This window comes from Papilio xuthus, unplaced genomic scaffold, assembly GCF_000836235.2.
Source record: "Papilio xuthus unplaced genomic scaffold, Pxut_1.1 DF827714.1, whole genome shotgun sequence".
Lineage (NCBI taxonomy): Eukaryota > Metazoa > Arthropoda > Insecta > Lepidoptera > Papilionidae > Papilio > Papilio xuthus.
Window position 1 is genome coordinate 2,485,687 of NW_013530935.1, and position 18,991 is coordinate 2,504,677.

Sequence of the window (18,991 nt, forward strand, 5' to 3'; positions counted from 1 at the left end):
GGTTTACTGGTTCAAATTAGGCAATTTGTTAATTATGCCAGCTCTGATTTTAAGCGCAGTCTATACTGGCATAATGGTAACCAGGCTGGTGATTTCAATGTCGTTAATACCGTTTTTTTTAAAGATCCCGGATGTTATGGAAAGGGCGTCATGTGATGATCTAATATTAATTAATATGACGATTGAAATAATCAAAACATGTTTTATATTCTTATACCATAAAAAAACATTTTTTGGATGTATTCTACTTTTAGAAAAAATGTTATTTGAACCTTTGCTTGATACATTTTTGAGGTTACCAAAGTGATTTGATGAAAGCTAGAAAGATGGTGCTGCCATCGGATATAAAATAGTCAAATGCAAATGCCATTGTATATTGGTTCTTGGTTCTTTTCTAAAAACACGATACACTTTTACACCCAATCTGATTATAATAGAATCAAATCAGTAACAAGTCCGTTTATTAATATTAGTAAAAGAACAAAAGTTTATAACATAGATATATATTTCTAGAAATAATTTAATTAAATTAAAATCAATACATTTTTTTATAGTCAATAGGCTATAAACAAAAATTATTTACAAAATTACTATTGTGATCGCCATTACTATGAAATGTATGAATGCACACAGAACCGACGGTGCAACATTGTGTGGCAAGTGCGACAAAATCGTCTAGTTTCTACTCTCGGTACTGTGCTCAGTATTTATTCATAAAAAGAACTTATTTTTCTTTCAATTTTGGCGGGAGAGCTGGCACATTACTTCGTAAATGTTCAATGGTGTTCTGTCAGCTGTCGTCTGTCGTCCCCTGGCCTCGACGCCGTTTAGAGCTTATTGCTTGTAAGCCATAAAATTAACAGTGCAACAGTGAAATTTGTGGTGCGTTTTGTGATCAATGTGGACATTAGACCATGTGTCTTGGGTAGGCGCGTCAGATATGGATACCAGACGGGCATCCCCTAACTACGAGGCAAGTTTTGACGCGTGCGACCCTCTCGGATCTGTATTGGAGTGGTCAGGCCGGGGGCCGGCCCGTGTGTTCCGGCGGCGCTGTCGGAGCGAGGGTATCGACAGATCACCGTACGAGGATGTGACACGCGACGTCAATCGGTCAGCGGATAGTCACCCTCGTCATCAACGCACCGTGCCAAATAAAAGTCATTTCACCCTAAACGCCGTTCAAGAGGCGAAGTACGACCGTTTTTATTACGAATGTTCGTTTGCCGCCGCTGAAAACGGTGATTACGCCATGTCCCAGGACCATCGTAGAAACCAGAGGTAAGTTATCAGTTGTCAACATAACCTACAACGTTAAATGTCAAACATAACAACAATGTGGCCGCCAAATGGCCAAATTATTAATTCAAATATTTATACTTAGACAAACAAACATTTTTTACATTACATATTTGTTTGTTGGCGGAGATTGCTATAATAATTTTTGTTTTTTTTTTATTTGTACAGTTATCAGGCACCAAGATCAAAAGTGCAACGATCAAGTCCTACTAGACCTCGTCAATTCAGTCCTGTGCCAAATTCAAAATTTGATGATACCCGTTTACCAAAAGTTGAAGAACTGTTGGAAAGAGTTGATCATGAAATGATGGAAGTGCCTGTAGTCAAACAACCGTTAAAGTCAATACTCAACAACCCTCTAGTAAAGTCACCCCCACAAGGCATACTTAAAAAACCTAAGAGCAGACCTTATCAGGATCCTAAGTCCAATGTTGAAGGCCGGAGAAGACAGAGGGCTGCCAGTGAGTCTGACAATACTTACTGCAGTTTCAACATAAGTTCACCTATACCTGGATATGATAGGTGAGTATTTACAAAAGTATTTTTTTTAATAATTATAATAAGGTAATTTTTAGGAACATGTACTGTGGGTTTTTTATAACAAAATCTCCGTTTTAAACATATTGTTATCTCTGTTTTGTCAAAGATAACTACAGAGATGACAATATGTTTTATATAGAGGTTTTGGTCTTGAAAAATCAGGACTAGTCCTTGTTATTATTAACCAAAATCAATTTATCTTTTGGTAATAGTTTAATCCATGGTATAACTGACAAAGGTTACTAATATGTTGAGTTAAAGTAGTCAAAAATTTATAGGTCCTAAAAATTCTATTTTCACTACAACTTTTTAATAATCACAAATCAATGCACTGCTACACCTCTCACCTCACACTGTATATCAAAAGATATTTACAATTTTGTTTATATTTTCAGTCGACTAAACTACATCCCGAACAATACAAAACGAGCAAAAGACAATTCTGGAAGTGGATATTCATATGGAAATTCTGTTAATGTGATATCACCATCTCGTTCTAAAAGCCCTCCAACCTTCCATCGAAACCTCCGTTGTTCCTGTAAGGACCAAGCCGTACCAGCAAGAGATGATATGTTTGGAATGCATATATTGAGGACCACAGCAATTAATAATGATCATGTTCCTACAGTACCAGTGGTGAGTTTCCTAATCTTTTGGTAGATTAACACCACATTGTTTACTTAAGTGTTCATTATTTTTAGTGTGGTTTTTCTAAGTATTACAGATAGCCAGTGTTAATAAATGAATTATATTTTGTTTAAGAGATTTTGAAAAGTTTTTTATTTGGATGAAAAATGTTGCCATACCAAAAAATAGTATATTCTAGGCATAAAAAACATTTTGTAGATGTAAAAGAGAATGTTGTTTTGTTTGTTTTGAATTAATACAAGTTAGTCCCTTTCTGAATGTTGGTAAAATCTTAACAAAATGCAAATTCTATTTCTTTTGTACAAAAGCATAAACTCCAAAACATTAATTCCATCAATATGATATATTCTGTGACCAAATATAAAAACTATTGTTTAATGCGTCATATTTGTGATAATTGAGTAAAGAAATATACTTCAATAAATTAGGAACTTATTTAGATCCAAAACAGTATCTTATGGGAATTTTACATCATAAATATAGACATCAACACAAACACGCATTTATAATATTATAGAGATGAATGTAACTTTAGTTTTTACACACATATAGCTATATAAAACATTTTACCTAAAGGCTCTGATATGCGTGGCTGTACACCTACACGATCGTTGAAAATTTACGCGTTATAAAATTAAAGTGCACTTATATTTACGAAGTAACTTTATCATAGTCCGCTGAATTGTTTATTACATATTAATTAAATTTACACACGCAATTATAGATCTTATCAAAATAATCCGAAAAACGAAAACTGCGTGAGAGATATGGATGATAGACGACGCGATCTATTCAACCGTTCGAACGTCTTAGCAAAAGCAAATTGTTTGCATAATCGTGTAGGAGTGAGGAGAGATGGACGCATGCAGCGGAAGGTTTTTCTTTTTATAAGTTTCAAAACTATTTCCGATCTTTTGTAGTCGGTGCGATGATGTGTAGTTGTTTTCAGTCAGTATTCCGTGCGGATATTAACTTACCGTTTCTATGCGTGTGTTCAAATGTGTGTTAACAGTAATCCAAATCTTTTAGCACTGATGATATCTTTCAAAAAGTTTCTAAGGAAAATTTGTCGCTGCGTAAGTGTTACGTTTGATATTTTTTTTGTAATTAATATTATCTATGAATAATAGTGTAACTCGTGAGTTTTATTGCTCCAGTTCGCAGGTAATTCGTCAAGATTAATTTGCCGCGTCGGCTGTTGTCTCTTTTCACTAGTTCCATCTTGTTAATTCTCGTCTTATTGTCTATTTAATTTGGTGATTTAGGGTGTTGACACACTGTGAGTTAGCGTGCGAGCCTATTTATCACTTCTAGGTAATTGCTCCACATAAACTATACATTCATTGGAAATTAGTTGAATTTTTAAATTGAACATATGTAGAACCCGAACGGCGATAGGCTGTAGAGGCCCTAATGCTTAAAGAATTCGATATTAATTATCGCTGTCGTTATTCGAGCCCGTCTCTAATATGAGAGATTGTTAAACTGACACAGAACACGGAACATAATTTTAATTAGGGTAATCTTGGTACGCAATGCTCAGGGTGGTCTCAAATTCAAATTACAAAGTGTAAGTTTACAGGAGTCAAATGACATGAGTTTTGAAATCAATGACATGCCCTAAATATTGGTTCTTTACACTAATATATTATTCCATTCAAATATTTTAAATTAAAACATTTTACGCTATAAATATGAATGTTGTGTATAGTTTATTTTCCCGCGCATTTACCGGTTCTTTTCAGTAAAAGTGTGGGCGCGCTCATTGCATGCGGACCCTAATACGTAACATTGCTTCATCAATTCAGGCATTATGGCATTAAGCCAGAACACGCGAAATGTCAATACCGATGCACTAATACCAGTACCATAGCGCGGGCTCGTCTCACTCGCACAACACTAGAGATTTTTTTTAAATATAAATGTGCAAATGTATCGTTCCGCCGAATTATGATTTCATCAGTGACAATAGTGGTTTTTCTGAAAAAATAATCTAGGTTTTAATTTTAAAAGGTTTATTTTTATGTCCGGAAGTGGGAAATTTAGTTTTTTGAAGATTTTGTGAATCGTACCACCGTATTTTGTCGATGTTGTAAGTTTTTTTTTCATTAATATTATTTTTTGAAATCACAAAAAATATATTAATTTTTTTAGGCCCTTTGAAATTTCTTTTTTCAAAAGTTACTTAGGTCCTTAATTTCCTTTTATCGAAATTTTTTTTTCGAACATTTGTAAAATGACAATTGTGTGCGTTTCTAATTTTTTGCAAATTATATTATAGTTAATTGTATAAAATATATGTAATTGAATAACTCGCCTTTGGTTAAAAATTTAACTAAAAAGTTTTTATAATAATTTTTAATCTGGCCTGCTCTCTGTCCTGCATTGCAGTATGTTAATTTTGAACGCAGTAAAAGGTTACATTTCAGTATTCCTTTTGCATGAACATTTTAAAATTCTCATACATAGACCTTGACATATTTTTCTACGTTTGTAAATTTACTGTCGAGAATGTAGGGAGGGTGAACGTTAGGGTAGGGCGCTGTTGTGCCATCGCCCAGGGCGCTGGCCAGGGAAGGGCACCTCAGATCTACGAATTTCACATTCGCACGTAACCCTATTAAACCTCCCAAAGGCATGGTAAAAAATAGGGTGACGTAGGCGCTACTAGAGCTAAAACCGTTACTGGATCTAGGCTACGCTCTATAGTTAAACAATTGTCTAAAGTTAACTCTACAATTAATGTTATAGAGTGAATCTTCTTTGAGTGTAAAGGATCTGTCATCGAAGTAATGTAGGATTATATGTAACAAAATTTAAACGCAATAAAAATTACTCAATTGCGTTGATTCTTTACCTCTAAACAAATCAAAAAAAGTCTTCTTCCATACATGTTCTCTGTTCAAATGTAGGCATACACATCTGGAACCTTATAGCTTATTGTTGACGTCTAACACTCACTTCGCTTACGATATTAAGTAGCCACTTGTTTGTTTTCTTTAAATATGAAAAAGCGATGTAAGCTAAACACGTTTGTTCGTTTTTTTTTTCTTAAGTATTTCCTCGTGTACTTTTCTCGCGGCACGTGTTCGCAATTAGAGGTGCGTCGCGCCGGTAAGCTTTCCGAATTCCTCGCACTTATGTTCTATTCTTGTATCGCCCTGATTTCATACCACTAGTGTTCTTGAAAGTGGCCGAATTATTTTTTTATACATTTGTTATCTCATGTTCTATCTTTATTCGTTTTTCTTCGCTTTGTGATTTCGTCAGAGGTGTTTAAATTTTATGGGTTTTTTTGCGGATCAATAAAACTACTGGAAAGGACTTGTTAATTACAGATGTCAGCATAATCTTGTTGACTATTACAATAACTAGGCACTACATGTCACGTTTTAAACCTAGTTTTAAAGCACTACATATTTAGAATTGAAAAACATAGCTTTTACTTTAAATTATAATACTATTATAAATACCACATGAATTACTTCCATACATTGAGATTTAGTTATTCAGAAAATTATGAATCAATGGCTTTAATAAAAACTCGTAATTAAACACGTCATCTTTTGCGTGCTTAAGGTATATATAGACGAAAGCATCACGGTAAACGCAACGACCACGTTGTATGAGTAATAACTGCGGAGGTGATATCCGAGAACTGTTAAACTGTTTTATTAATTTTATAGCACAGATTATGCAGAAAAATTGTGCGTATTATAAGAGTTTTGACGTGTTTGGTGGGGAAGGGGGGTGGATAGGGATAGATAAACTGAATCCATAAAAAGCATACTCTATCCTTCTCGTGTTTATTGAATTTTACTCGTATGGAAGGCATTTTTTAGCACACTTGGTTTACACATATCAACACAAACGGCCGCGTGTAACAGATCTCGCACAAAAAAAAACACTTAACACATAAAATCTATTTTTAATACTATCTCTCCATTGTTAACCTTCAAGATTATTTTTGTCATCACCTTTACGTTCAATGTTCGTGGTTTTGTAACATAGATTTCGTATTTTTTTTAACGTTAACAAAACTACTACGACTATTTTTAAATATGATATTTATATTAAAAAATAAAAGAAATTGATAGTAGAATAAATCTGTAAAGATTTTTCTGTCAAATTAGTAACTAGCCCTTAACTAAGATTAACTTAATTGTTTTTGTGTCGGAACACCCTCTATGTCTAATATAAAATATTCTGAATGATATTAATATTACTTTTATTTAATTCCAGTCAAGACGAAACTCGCCGACGCCCACTTGTCCAGCAGTTAGCCCGTCGTTACCAGTGAGCTCGGTTACCGCCATACCTGTTGTAAAGAAACCTGTCAAAACTGTCAAGAAGAAAGTAAAGACCAAACCCAAAATTGTCAAGATGAAATCAAACTCGAAAGTTGATTGTACTGTACCGGACGACATTTTGCAGTAAGTGATTTTTAAAACAAGTATTTAGAAAACATACTATTATTTGTCATATCAAAGTTCTTTAAATACTCCGGCCCAAAATACGACTCTAATTACACATTTGATTGTTTAGTCTGTTTAGCTTATAACTTATAGTAAGTTTTTAATGTCAAAGCATTTGTATTAAAATTATATTCACATCCTACTCATTTTGTTTTCAAAAACAACAAAACATGGGTGTCACCAGCCGATGATCTAGGTCTGGGGAGGGGAAGTTGCTATTAATATGGTCTTATTCAAAGTAGATATAAATATTTTACTTTTTTAATTTCCTAGGGACAAGGCCCCTCCTTGGCGATGCCAAAAACAGCAAAATACTAATGTCATGTCCGTCATATGAACTTAATCATTATTCCTATGGATTGTGGTTGTTTTTCTAAATCTTATTGTCAATTATGCTATGGCAATGATAAGATAAGATTGTTAATTGTACAACAAGTGTTTTTATGGATATAGATAATGCAAGTATTTATTTTTAGCCCTACTAGCTTCTTGTACGGCTTTGATAACAAGCCTACTATGATAAAATTACTTAATACTATACTCCATCCGTGCGGAATTGATAAAAACTTAATTAGTAGTCTATGGGTCCTTTCGGGCTATGTTCTACATCTATTCCAAATTTTAAGGAGATCTATGCAGCTGTTCTGAAGATGCCTTCTAACAAACATCCATCCATCGAAACATTTGCATTTTTTTTTAAAAGCGAAAAGTTATTATAAAGTATTGCGAGGAAACGAAACATAATTATTCTAACTGTATAAATAAACAACGGACGTCTATGTGTGTACGTAATTTAATAGAGATTTAATTATCCAGAGCTAGAGAAATATTCCGTGCGTCGTGACATTAGCAAAGTTTAGTCTGTGGCGTGGTTACAGATAATAAATAATTAGAACAGTACCGGTTAGCAAGTAAAAATAAACTTTATTTAAATTAATCAGTGCCAGGACTTTATAAAAGTTATTCTATGTTATTTGCATATAAAATAACTAGTTGTGAGTACAGCGCTATATTATTAATATCAAATTTTAAAATAAACCATCCAACTAACTTTCATCCAAAGACTAAGAATTAGCTAGTCTGAAATATTTTTCAAATTTACAAATTTCATTGAAATCCATTGAACCGCTCCGCTGATACCTTATAACAAACATCTATCCATACAAAGATTCACATTTATAATATTAGTTGCAATTTTTCTCATTTTTTTTTCAGAGTAAAGAGCAGAACACCGTCACCACATATAGCAGAGCCCGAATGGCATATGGAAACAGATGTACCTGAAGATAAGGTAGAGAAGCGACCACCCACGCCCTCGCCAATTCCCAAGAAACAAGAGTACTCGGAACACAACTCTGTTGCCAAATTATCTACTAAACTGAATGGAACTGTTGTATCACCCAAAAAGAAAGGTTTGTTTCATTATTACTGTATTTTATAAAACCTTTTTGGATTAAGAAAAAAAAATTAATAGAACTAAGCGGTTTTCATACTTTTATATTCAACAAGAATAGAAGGATAAAAAATCTAATATAGTCTATGTTATCCAGGGATAGTTTAGTTACACTTAGTGGAAGGATTTTTGAAATCTTTTGAGTGCTTTCGGAACTTTTTCAATGCAAACAAACAAAACTTTTCTCTTTTATAATATTAGTATTTCAAAGATGTTGATTGCTGTTAAAAGTTATGCATTATAAAAATGTTTTCAAAATGCGGCGTTAATGTACTTTAGTAAAAATAATCTGTTACTTTCAAAATATTTATTGTCCTTTTTTTTTCAAACTTTTTACTTTACAGAGACAAATTCGGAACATCAACAATTTCTAACTGCGTTACACACAATTAATCCATTTAAAACTCTGCCATCACGCAAAGGTTAAATGCCTTTAAGTTTAATTTTTGTTGTTACCTTGTATTGTTTTAAAGAGAAAATTTAGCTTTTCATATTGTATTTATCATGTTTTGATATATAGCTATATTTTTTATTAACTTATATATTTTTTTAAACAATGTATTATTAAGTATTAGTATTATTTTTTAAGTAATATTGTTGATTTTTTAAGAAAATTCAATTTCTCAATAAAGATTCAGTTATATGACGGTACATAATTTTATGTATGAGATTTAGAGAGCCTTTTACAATATCGTATGCTTGTAATTTATAGATTTTTTTAAAAGTTTATTATAATTATTTTGAATACAAACTGCTACATAATGATAAAAAAATATTAATGTATTAATTACACTTGTAGATATAAAAGTAATCATAATTCTGATGTGTTTACCTTCATGTAGTCGTTCCGTGCTAGAAAAATCTTAGATTAGTAGTTCTGTAAAAGTTTACATATTTTTGTTACTGTAATTTTATACTATTTACCTTTTTAAAATATCATAAAAGCTAAAGGTAGCCAAGGTAGTTACTATCGGCTCCAAAAAGGTTGTCATTTCTGTTCACAACTGTCAAAAAGGTTAATAATTGTATGAAATTATAATTTCAGATTCACCAGTCTCGATCCCAGAGTCGATAACGAGTTGTCTTCGATTGTCACTGTTTCCACGAGTACCGCCGTATCTGAAGTTTGCAAGTCACGAAGAAACAGCGCCATTGAAGATACCAGCCCCTATACAAAAGCATCTTAAATGGAAACTGACGACAATAACACCAATTTTAGTAAAGAAAACTTTAACTAATTCCGGATTTAGATTGGTGAAGAGTGAATGTGATACGTCGGAATGTCCACAAGAAGGTAATTTATTTTGGAAGCAATACTGATCAATCCTAAACGCAGACGATATCAGGGTGGGATACTAGTGTTAAAAAAACCTTTTTTTATTTGTCAACAGAAACCAAAAGTCTGTGAAAATATCTAGAAGCTTCTATGTAGTTTTTAGCAAATTATTGTTGTTAATCATAAATTTCTTATATACAGTCAGGGCCATTCGCGGTGTTCCACTTGCAGAAAAATTTACTTGTTTCTTACAAAGCCAAACTCCAACCCTTCATCGATGTAACCAATTACGTCGCAGTTAGTGGCGCTAACGACGTCATAATAGTAAAAGCAATTAGTCATATACCACTCACCGACCTTTTAGTACAGATATTTGAAAGCTGCATTCTATTGGTTATTGTTTCCGCGCCGTCGTCTCAATGCTTTCTTAAAGTTCAACCGATTGTCGCTTTTAAGGTGGAATACCGTCAGATTCCCCGATAGTACTAAATGATTTTTTCTTATTTACAGAGACCGTGGACTGGATAGGTATATGGGGTAAACATATGAAATCACTAATGTTCAGAGCAATAAAGGACGGACAGAAAATGAATCATTTCCCGGGAACATTTCACATAGGAAGAAAGGATCGGTTGTGGAGAAATCTACAGAAGTTAGTCTCAAAATATGGTATGAATGAATTTGGTATAATGCCCAAGACGTATGTACTGCCTCATGATATGAAGATATTGAAACATGATTGGGAAAAACATGCCGCAAATAATGAAAAATGGATCATAAAACCTGTAAGTAACCTTCCTCTTATTAATTTCTTGCCACACACTCACATATCGATCGCGTGTATGCACTGAGGACACTGACCTCTATACATGTAAAGGCTATAAACCTTGATATTTTGTACCTATTTGATTATCGTCATTTCGGCGCTGATTGTTGCAGTTAGTAGAGGTGGTGAGGATTTGAACTAATAATAAAAAATGAATTAACTGGCAGGAAATGTAATGGGACATTATTGACTGATGTTTCCTGCCCGTTGTCGAATCATTAGCCTATACAATTTGGTCGAAAATTTGTCATAGTAACATACAAGTATGGTAAATTATAGCACTTATGATTTTCAATCCTAAGTGGAAAGCGATTTGAATTGTTTTATCGTCCAGCCGGCGTCAGCGCGGGGCACAGGCATCAAGGTGGTATCCCGCTGGACTCAGATCCCAAAGAAGCGACCAGTGGTGGTGCAGCGCTACGTCTCCAAGCCCTACCTCATCAATGGCAACAAGTTTGATATGCGGCTTTACGTTCTTGTCACCTCCATACACCCGCTCAGGATTTATCTCTACAAAGATGGCTTGGCAAGGTTTGCTTCAGGTGAGTTAAATTACGTTATCTGTTGTTAAATGTCGAGTATCAATTCGCTCTGCGAGTTTACTTTGGTAGATGTAATCATAGTCCATCCCGTTCCATTCCATTTCTTCTCTCATACAGTAAGGTAGGTAGGTAGGTAAGGGAAGTGGATTTGAGGGAGGGGAGGAAAATATAAAAGATAGGCAACAATGCATCTGCAATTGCGGATGTCTACGGGCAGCTTTGCTATTTCGGCGTATTCGGATGGCCGATTGATCTTTTTAAATTTTTTATAGCTTTTTATTGTATTTGATTTTATAGCTTTCTATAGAGTAAATCTCTGTTAAAACCAAATATAAATAAAAATAATTGTTTCATTTTTCAGTCAAATACAACGATGAGCTAGCATCGTTAAACGACAGATATATGCATTTAACAAACTACTCAATCAATAGACTGTCAAAGAACTACACGCCTAATGAAGACTTCGCCGCCTGTGAAGGACATAAATGGTAACAAAATGTTTTTCATTCCTCTACATACATCACTAATATTATAAATGCGAATGTGTAGATGGATGGATGGATGGATGGATGGATGGATGTTTGTTTGTAGGTATCTTCAGAACGGCTGAACGGATCTCGATGAAATTTGACTTACATATAGAACAAAGTCTGGAAAAACACATAGGTTACTAAATATATTTTTCTTTTAATTTTTATATTTAATTAAACAATAAAAAAAAACATTAAACTTCACCTCAAATATGCGATGTTCAAAAGCATATCGCGTTGTGACGTCACAAATCATATCTTTTTTTCTTTCAGGACTCTCCAATCTCTTTTCCATTACCTGAAGACTGATAGGAACGTAGATACAGACTCGCTTTGGGAATCGTTGAAGGATTTAGTGATAAAAACAATTATATCAGGAGAGGCCAGCATCAGTTCGCTTACAAAAGCAAATGTCACTTCGCGGTACAATTGCTACGAGCTGTTTGGAATTGATGTCTTGTTGGATGAAGACCTCAAACCTTGGCTTTTAGAAGTATGTTGCATGTTTAATTATTTATTCTTCTATAGACCCAATTTTAAAACCTAGTATAAGGCTTTGAGTGTTAAAACAAAAACAAAAAATTACTATAAGTCGAAGGAAACCATGACAATTTTTTTTTATTTTCAACATTTGTGGAAATTGTCAGATAAAGTAAAGGGAAATTGCAATATATATAGCTTAGGCGTTGAAAGGTTTTATTTGTAAATACATTTTTAATGTAATTTGTGGAATTAATTAATTGTTCAGGATAAAACATTATGTGCCCTTTATAAAGTTTAAATTTATCACTATGTATATAAGTTATTGATAAATCCATTTAATATCGTGAAAAAGTTAATTTTCTCAACTACATTTCAGGTGAACATATCGCCCAGTTTGCACAGCGCGTCTCCACTCGACATCCACGTGAAAGGACCTCTAGTATCAACTGTGCTCAACATCGCCCAGTTCCAAGTGCCTTCCAAAACTAATCTAGACGCACTCAGCAGCACTAAACCTAACAAATTGGTATGTTAGAAGATTAACCTAAAGATATTAGCGTGATGAGTTATATTTCAATTTAATTTTTATTATACACTAGCTGTCGCCCGCGACAATATCCGTGCGGGATTAAAAAGAAACTTAATTAGTAGCCTATGTGTTCTTCCAGACTGTTCTACACGCCAAATTTCAACGATATCTATGCAACCATCTAATCCATCCATTTAAAAATTCGCATTCATAATATTAGTAAGATTACTGTGTAAATTCCTTAAATATCGTAAGTTAAAAACCGATCGTTATTATTTTCGCTTTAATTAATATCTTTGTAATTGCATATATTTCAGACGGGATTGCCTTATGATAGTAGATTGTACACGGTGTACCTTTCCAAAGAAGAGAGAGATAAGCACATCATATACACAAACATGGAAGATAGAGATCTGGTGAGTTTTTAACAGTATTTAAACTAGTGTAGCTAATATGTATAGTTCAGTGTATATATCGAAATTGAAGAAAAATTTCGTTAGAAAATTACAATTTTAAGACAAAATTGGGATTACAAGAGTAAATATTATTTTTGGAACAGCACAGATACTTAATATATCGAATAAGATAAGTAAAATTAATAGTAAGTATTTTACTGACTATTTTCTATTCATTTATGACGTCACAACATGGCGCCGGTTCATGCACTTTTATTAAAAATGCTGTAAACAACATTAGATCACACAGAACTGGAAGGATAGAACAGACTGTGTCTAGATTCATGTAAATAAATTAAAAATGTTTTTATTTCAGTACTTGCGCGATATCCTGTCGACGTTGACGCCTGACGACGTGCGGCACCTGATCCAGGCGGAGGATGAGCTGACGCAGACAGGAGGCATGGAGCGGGTCTTCCCCACCAACGAGACACACAAGTATTTGGAGTATCTCGCCGGACCACGGTACTATAACCGTCTTTTCGACGCCTGGGAGATGAGATATGCAAACTACAGGGAACCCGGTAAATATACATAACTAATATTAGTAATTAGCAGTTGCCCGAACTTCGTTAGAGCAAAATAAAAAAAAATAGCCTAAGTTACTCTTACTGACTTTAGTTACTTTCTAATTAAAGTCCTTGCAACATTAGTCTAGCCGGTTTGGGGATTACCAGGGGACAAATGTGGATTAAAGGACAGATCGGCAAAAATTAAAAAGATAGACTTTCGTTATAAGCAATGAAATTATGGTGCTTGTAAAAAAATGAAGTTATTTTTTATTATTATATATAAATACTCCAATTTTATTAATTGAACATTTGGATCCATTTACTGTAACTCTCCAAATAAATTAGAAAAATAAACTTACAATTAATAAAAAAAAAACAATTATAAAATAAAAAATAAGTTTGAATTATATAAGACTCTTGGGACGAATAAAATAACATTGTATGTAATTATTAAAGTATTAAAAACGAATAATTACCTAAAATATATTATTAAAAGGAGTCCCTTAAGGCAAGGTTCCGAAGATACTGGCAGCGTTCCCCCTTTGAATAGTTATACTAATTCTTTGTCCGAGGTAGCTGCCAGCTCTTTGGTTCCCTGTGATGTCATCGATTTAAGATTCTTTATGTAAAATATATAAATTTAGTATTAATAATGTTTATTTAGGAAATATAATCTTCGTATTTTTCACATAAATCTTTAATACTAATATGTATTAATACGTAATTTCCAGGGATAGAGTTACTCCGCAAGTTGTGTGGCATCGGCTATCATCTGGAGGCTCCAGCTGTGCCACTGCAGGTAACTGTCGCAGGGTACACATGGCACTCTATGCCACCACCAATGCCACCGCCACTCACATTGCCACGCTTGCAACCGCTGCAACTGCTGCAGCTGCTGCTAGCACTGCTCTCTCTCTGCCTTGCTCCCATCTGGTGACACCATAACGTAACACCTTGTCCTAGGTCATTGAACTATCAATATTCTTTAAAAAAAAAAATTGACCTTATGAGTCTTTTTAGCCGACTTCAAAAAGAAGCAGGTTATCAATACGTCTGTATGTGTTTTTTTACGTAAATGTTTATGTCTAAAAGTACTTTTGCTATATGCTATCAGGTCTTAATTTTTGTTGATTTTGTTATGCATAGTTATTTTACCTAGGACAACGGATTATATCCTATTTATTTGCATTATTTATGTATTATTTTACAATATTATTTACTTAATATATGTCCAACTATAATATATTTATACATAAACACAGAATATACTTCTCACTTGCGTTTGGAAACAAGAATTTACTTTCTAAACTATAAGAATGTAATTTAATCGTTACTCTGTTGATGTAGCAAATATTTTTTTTTTAATTACCAATAAAGTCAACTTTTAAATAAAAAAAATATTAAAAAAATGTTTTTGGTGTTTATGACTGAGTTTTATATGTAAATATACAAATACACTATTTACTTTTTATTTATATTTTTATATAACATACAAGATTTGCAATTTTCACAATATATCCACATATACAATCACACTAAGCACATCTGTTCAATTTAAATAATACAATGTATCAAAAATTTGAATATCTTGTGAAAATTACAAATTTATATGTCGTAATAATTATTTATTTACTATGTATTTATACATAATGGATATTGGTTATTATAATTTCATTTATTATATATTTCTTTATATACTTATTTATTTTAGTCAAAATATCACTGCCATATCTCCTTGCAAATAAAATTAATTACTATAAATTATTCTAGTAGAAAATTATACATTTCAGGGAAGGTTTGGAGTAAGTGTGGTGAGATTTTATTCATAAAGAAAAGCATGTTTTTTTATTTATTTTTAAATATGTGAAATTTTTTCATATCTTGTATATGACCAAATCTATTGCATTATGGGTTTTTGAGCCTTTTATAAAATGTAAATAGATAATACGAATAATAATACGAAACAACTTTATTTTCGTAAGACTAAAAATTTTAGTGCAAGTGTACACTTTTCGAAATTACGTAAATTTTCATATTTTTTTTACGTTAAGATTTTAATATTTAGAGTATTGAAAATTGGTTGGAAATATGCAGGGCTAAGCATTGGTAACAAAAATAACATAGAAAACTGCAAAAATATACATAATACTTATCAAATAAAATGGATACGTCATAGACGATACAAATATTTAAATATTTAAAAACCAATTTGACTTATGAAATCTAAAAAAATATCGATATATCACGTCTTAAATTGCCCATCTCTTATATACTAAAATAATAATTTTATGTGACAATCAGGGCAAAGTGACAGGTGCCCTCAGGCGGGTGTACTTTGGTTGTAAGCACATTGCTCACAGTAAGTTCGTAGTCAAAACGACGAATGGGACAAGCTTTTTATACAGCTCTACGCTCTCTTTGATATTAGACTGTCAGATATAGTGTGGTTTTTAGTACATTGGTGATAAGGACGCTAGAGGATAGTGCTAGTAATTTGTTATGTATTATGAATATATCAATCTGTTAGATATATACAATGAACATGGTTAGAACAATTTATTTGTTTTTTTTTTAGTATAATATTCTATGTAAGCATTTTGAATTAGTTGTTTCCTCCATTAGTGGAAATTTTCTTGTTTTTTGTAATATTTTGTTATCTTTAGTAAGATTATTCGTGATTTATTTTACTATCATATTTTTAATAGTAAATTATTCTCGTTCGGAGGAAATTTTAGCAAGTTGCATACATAGAATAATTTCAATATGAGTTATGAAATATTTAAAATCACTCGGAGTGAATATTACAACGAAAATTTATAAATGCATATAATTTATAAATTTTCTCTTAAAATATTGGATAAATCGAACGTTAAATGACGTCGATGAATCAATATTATGCTATTAACTATTTTGTAAATTATGTATAGTGTCAAATTGGATCTATTTGGTAGGATGCTATTAAGTTATTAAAAAAAAATTAAAGAAGTAAGTAATTAAATATAATTTTCATGTTCATTGTATTTTTAGGTATTTAAAGATTTTATTAAACATTGAATATAGATTTATACTTATATAATATTTGAAGCTAGGTGTAGTAAAATAAGGACTAAGGGTAGCATGTCTCAACAAATATTGTAGTATTTATTTGAAATGTATTTATTTGTATTTATATTATAATAATTATATTTAAACTAATATATATGTATGTAGTTATATATGTTTGTATGTTTATTGTTCGTTCTAGTGTGCGTCGTATTGGGAGCTAGACAATGATTATGAAATAACAATTTTATTATCCGCGTCATCATTATAACAGGTAAAAATGTTTATGAATATGAATGTATGTGTATTTATGTATGTATGACTTTTGTATGATGTTAGATGTCATAAATGTATTTATTTTTCTATATATATAAATGGAAATAGATAGATGGATATATAGGTAAAAATTATTTTATATTTTACTATTTAAATTGTTTATCGGTGTCTTTTAATGTGTTTATTGAATGAGAAATTATATTTTTGTATGATTTAAGGATTAAATTATTGCATTGGTAAGTGATGCACAACCCATACCTTTGCTTGGCCCTCCATACATTAGCTCATTTTGATATTTATTACATACTTTCCATAGTTTTATTCCGATTAGACAAGAATCTTTGAACAAATTTATTATGTATAACTGAATTTACAAAATATATTTATCCTATCACACGCTTGATTATTACAACTCTATTCAAATATCTTGGCGGCTCAAGATCATTGTCCCTCTGCGCAGTTCCCTCCCATGCACACTTAATATTATGTTCTGCGCAGCGAATTATGCGTAATTAAGAGCCGCTAAGATATCTGAAAATATTTATACCCTACTTTATTTAAACCCTGCTTTATTTATTTATGTTTATATATTTTAATACATATTCATTTTAAATATTTTTTTTTATATAATAAACCACCATCTTTTCTTGTTGGTTGGTAAAACGTCTGCCTACTTTTAAGGCAATTTTTTTTAAATGCATTTAAAACTAATGTTGCTTAGCACGCTTACATGAAAATGGAAAAACTGACGATTGTCGAAAAATAAACAAAGGCATCGGTCAATTCTAGTTCATTACTTTGTTTATAACTATTTAAAGGATGTACAAAAGGTATTTTGTATAATTTCTTAAAGTTTTTCATCATCATCATCATCATCATCAGCGCACTATACGTCCCCACCGAGGGGCTCGGAGTCAGTTTAAAGTTTATGGAGCATTTAAATTAAATATCAAGTATATTGACCCATAATCATCACCCTTTAGCCTTAATTATTAAATCACGCTTTTTATTACATCAAGTTGGCAAACACTAGTACTAGACCATATAATTCATTTATATGTCAAATTTACATGCTTTCTCCCTCGCACCTACCATTTGCCCATGTTACCATCGCTTTCGCACCTAATCTCGGTAATATTAAGTACATATTCTAGTTTATTTCTCATTATTGTAGTATCTGTTAATGTTAAGGATTTTAAGAAATATATTTTTTTGAAATCACATGTTTTTTCATAGAAAAGTTAGTTAATACTAGGAAGTATAGATGTTGCTGTGTCGCTTCACTTAATTTCATTTGACTGTCCTCTTCTATTGTTATATAAAAAATAATTTGAAATTGTTTTATATCACACATACTCAAAATTTACTGGTTTTGTGTATAGTATAATATAAACTATAGTTTGTATATATGTTTTATTAATCTAATAATTCGGAAATTTGGCAATAATAATTTTTTTTCATACAAATCATATTGGACAGTCTTTGGAAGTAAGTAAGGCGACACAATCATCTCGAGTGAGTAACGGTGCTCTCCCTCCGCCCCGCCCCGTCCCTCGTCCCGCCCCCGCCCCCGCCCGGCCCGGTGTTATAGCGGTTGGCGCCTCAGCTGAGCGCGTTGGATCGTTGCAGAATGATGTGGACGCGCCGACGCCGCCCCTCGAGGAGACCGGCTCACTTCACTCCGGCAGCTTCGCGCTCCTCACGGGCTGCGACTGCCTCTCGCCCCGGCCCGCCTCGCCCGCGCGCCCCCCCGCGCCCACGCCCGTGCCCGCCTCCTGCGCCAACTACGCCGCCCACGGCAACGCGGTGCCCGCCCGCCTCGCCCAGCTCGAGCCGCGCGCCTAGCCCCCGCCAACACTGCCACCTCGACCTCAACAGCAACAAGTGCGCCAGACACACACATACCTCCGCCTCCACCTCCGCCGCCGCCGCCTCCGCATCCGCATCCGCCTGCGCCTCCGCATCCGCCTCCGCCTCCGACTGATCCCAGCCAAATGTGTGGTCGCAAACGTGCTCGACCAGGGTCAAGTTAAACGCCACTACGATTGAAAAAGTAAAACCTAAAAAAATGTGTTTATACAAAAGTCATAAAGTTATCATAATTT

General features: G+C 33.2%; 1 protein-coding gene across 3 annotated transcripts; it reads left to right on the forward strand.

The window, feature by feature from the left end:
- The first annotated feature begins 526 nt into the window (after positions 1 to 526).
- Positions 527 to 18,959, forward strand: LOC106116741 (tubulin polyglutamylase TTLL4). 3 transcript variants are annotated; one of them, XM_013310719.1, is made up of 16 exons: positions 527 to 1,281; positions 1,468 to 1,821; positions 2,235 to 2,475; positions 6,730 to 6,920; positions 8,178 to 8,374; positions 8,760 to 8,837; positions 9,461 to 9,709; positions 10,202 to 10,476; positions 10,852 to 11,059; positions 11,421 to 11,547; positions 11,863 to 12,082; positions 12,449 to 12,598; positions 12,919 to 13,017; positions 13,373 to 13,580; positions 14,300 to 14,367; positions 18,478 to 18,959. In XM_013310719.1, the coding sequence occupies exons 1-16, from the start codon at positions 899 to 901 to the stop codon at positions 18,868 to 18,870; spliced, it is 3,441 nt and encodes a 1,146-aa protein (XP_013166173.1). In that variant the 5' UTR covers positions 527 to 898; the 3' UTR covers positions 18,871 to 18,959. The 3 variants fall into 3 exon arrangements, with proteins under 3 accessions (XP_013166173.1, XP_013166174.1, XP_013166175.1); XM_013310721.1 differs by having other exon boundaries at positions 528 to 1,281; positions 18,516 to 18,821; XM_013310720.1 differs by lacking the exon at positions 8,760 to 8,837.
- The last annotated feature ends 32 nt before the right edge of the window (positions 18,960 to 18,991 follow it).

Bases quoted from the DNA above. Each gene is read 5' to 3' on its own strand.
- LOC106116741 (XM_013310719.1), top strand. From the start codon at position 899: ATGTGGACATTAGACCATGTGTCTTGGGTAGGCGCGTCAGATATGGAT. The intron at 8,838-9,460 runs GTTAAATGCCTT...TTATAATTTCAG, and splicing joins AACTCTGCCATCACGCAAAG to ATTCACCAGTCTCGATCCCA. The intron at 9,710-10,201 runs GTAATTTATTTT...TCTTATTTACAG, and splicing joins GTCGGAATGTCCACAAGAAG to AGACCGTGGACTGGATAGGT.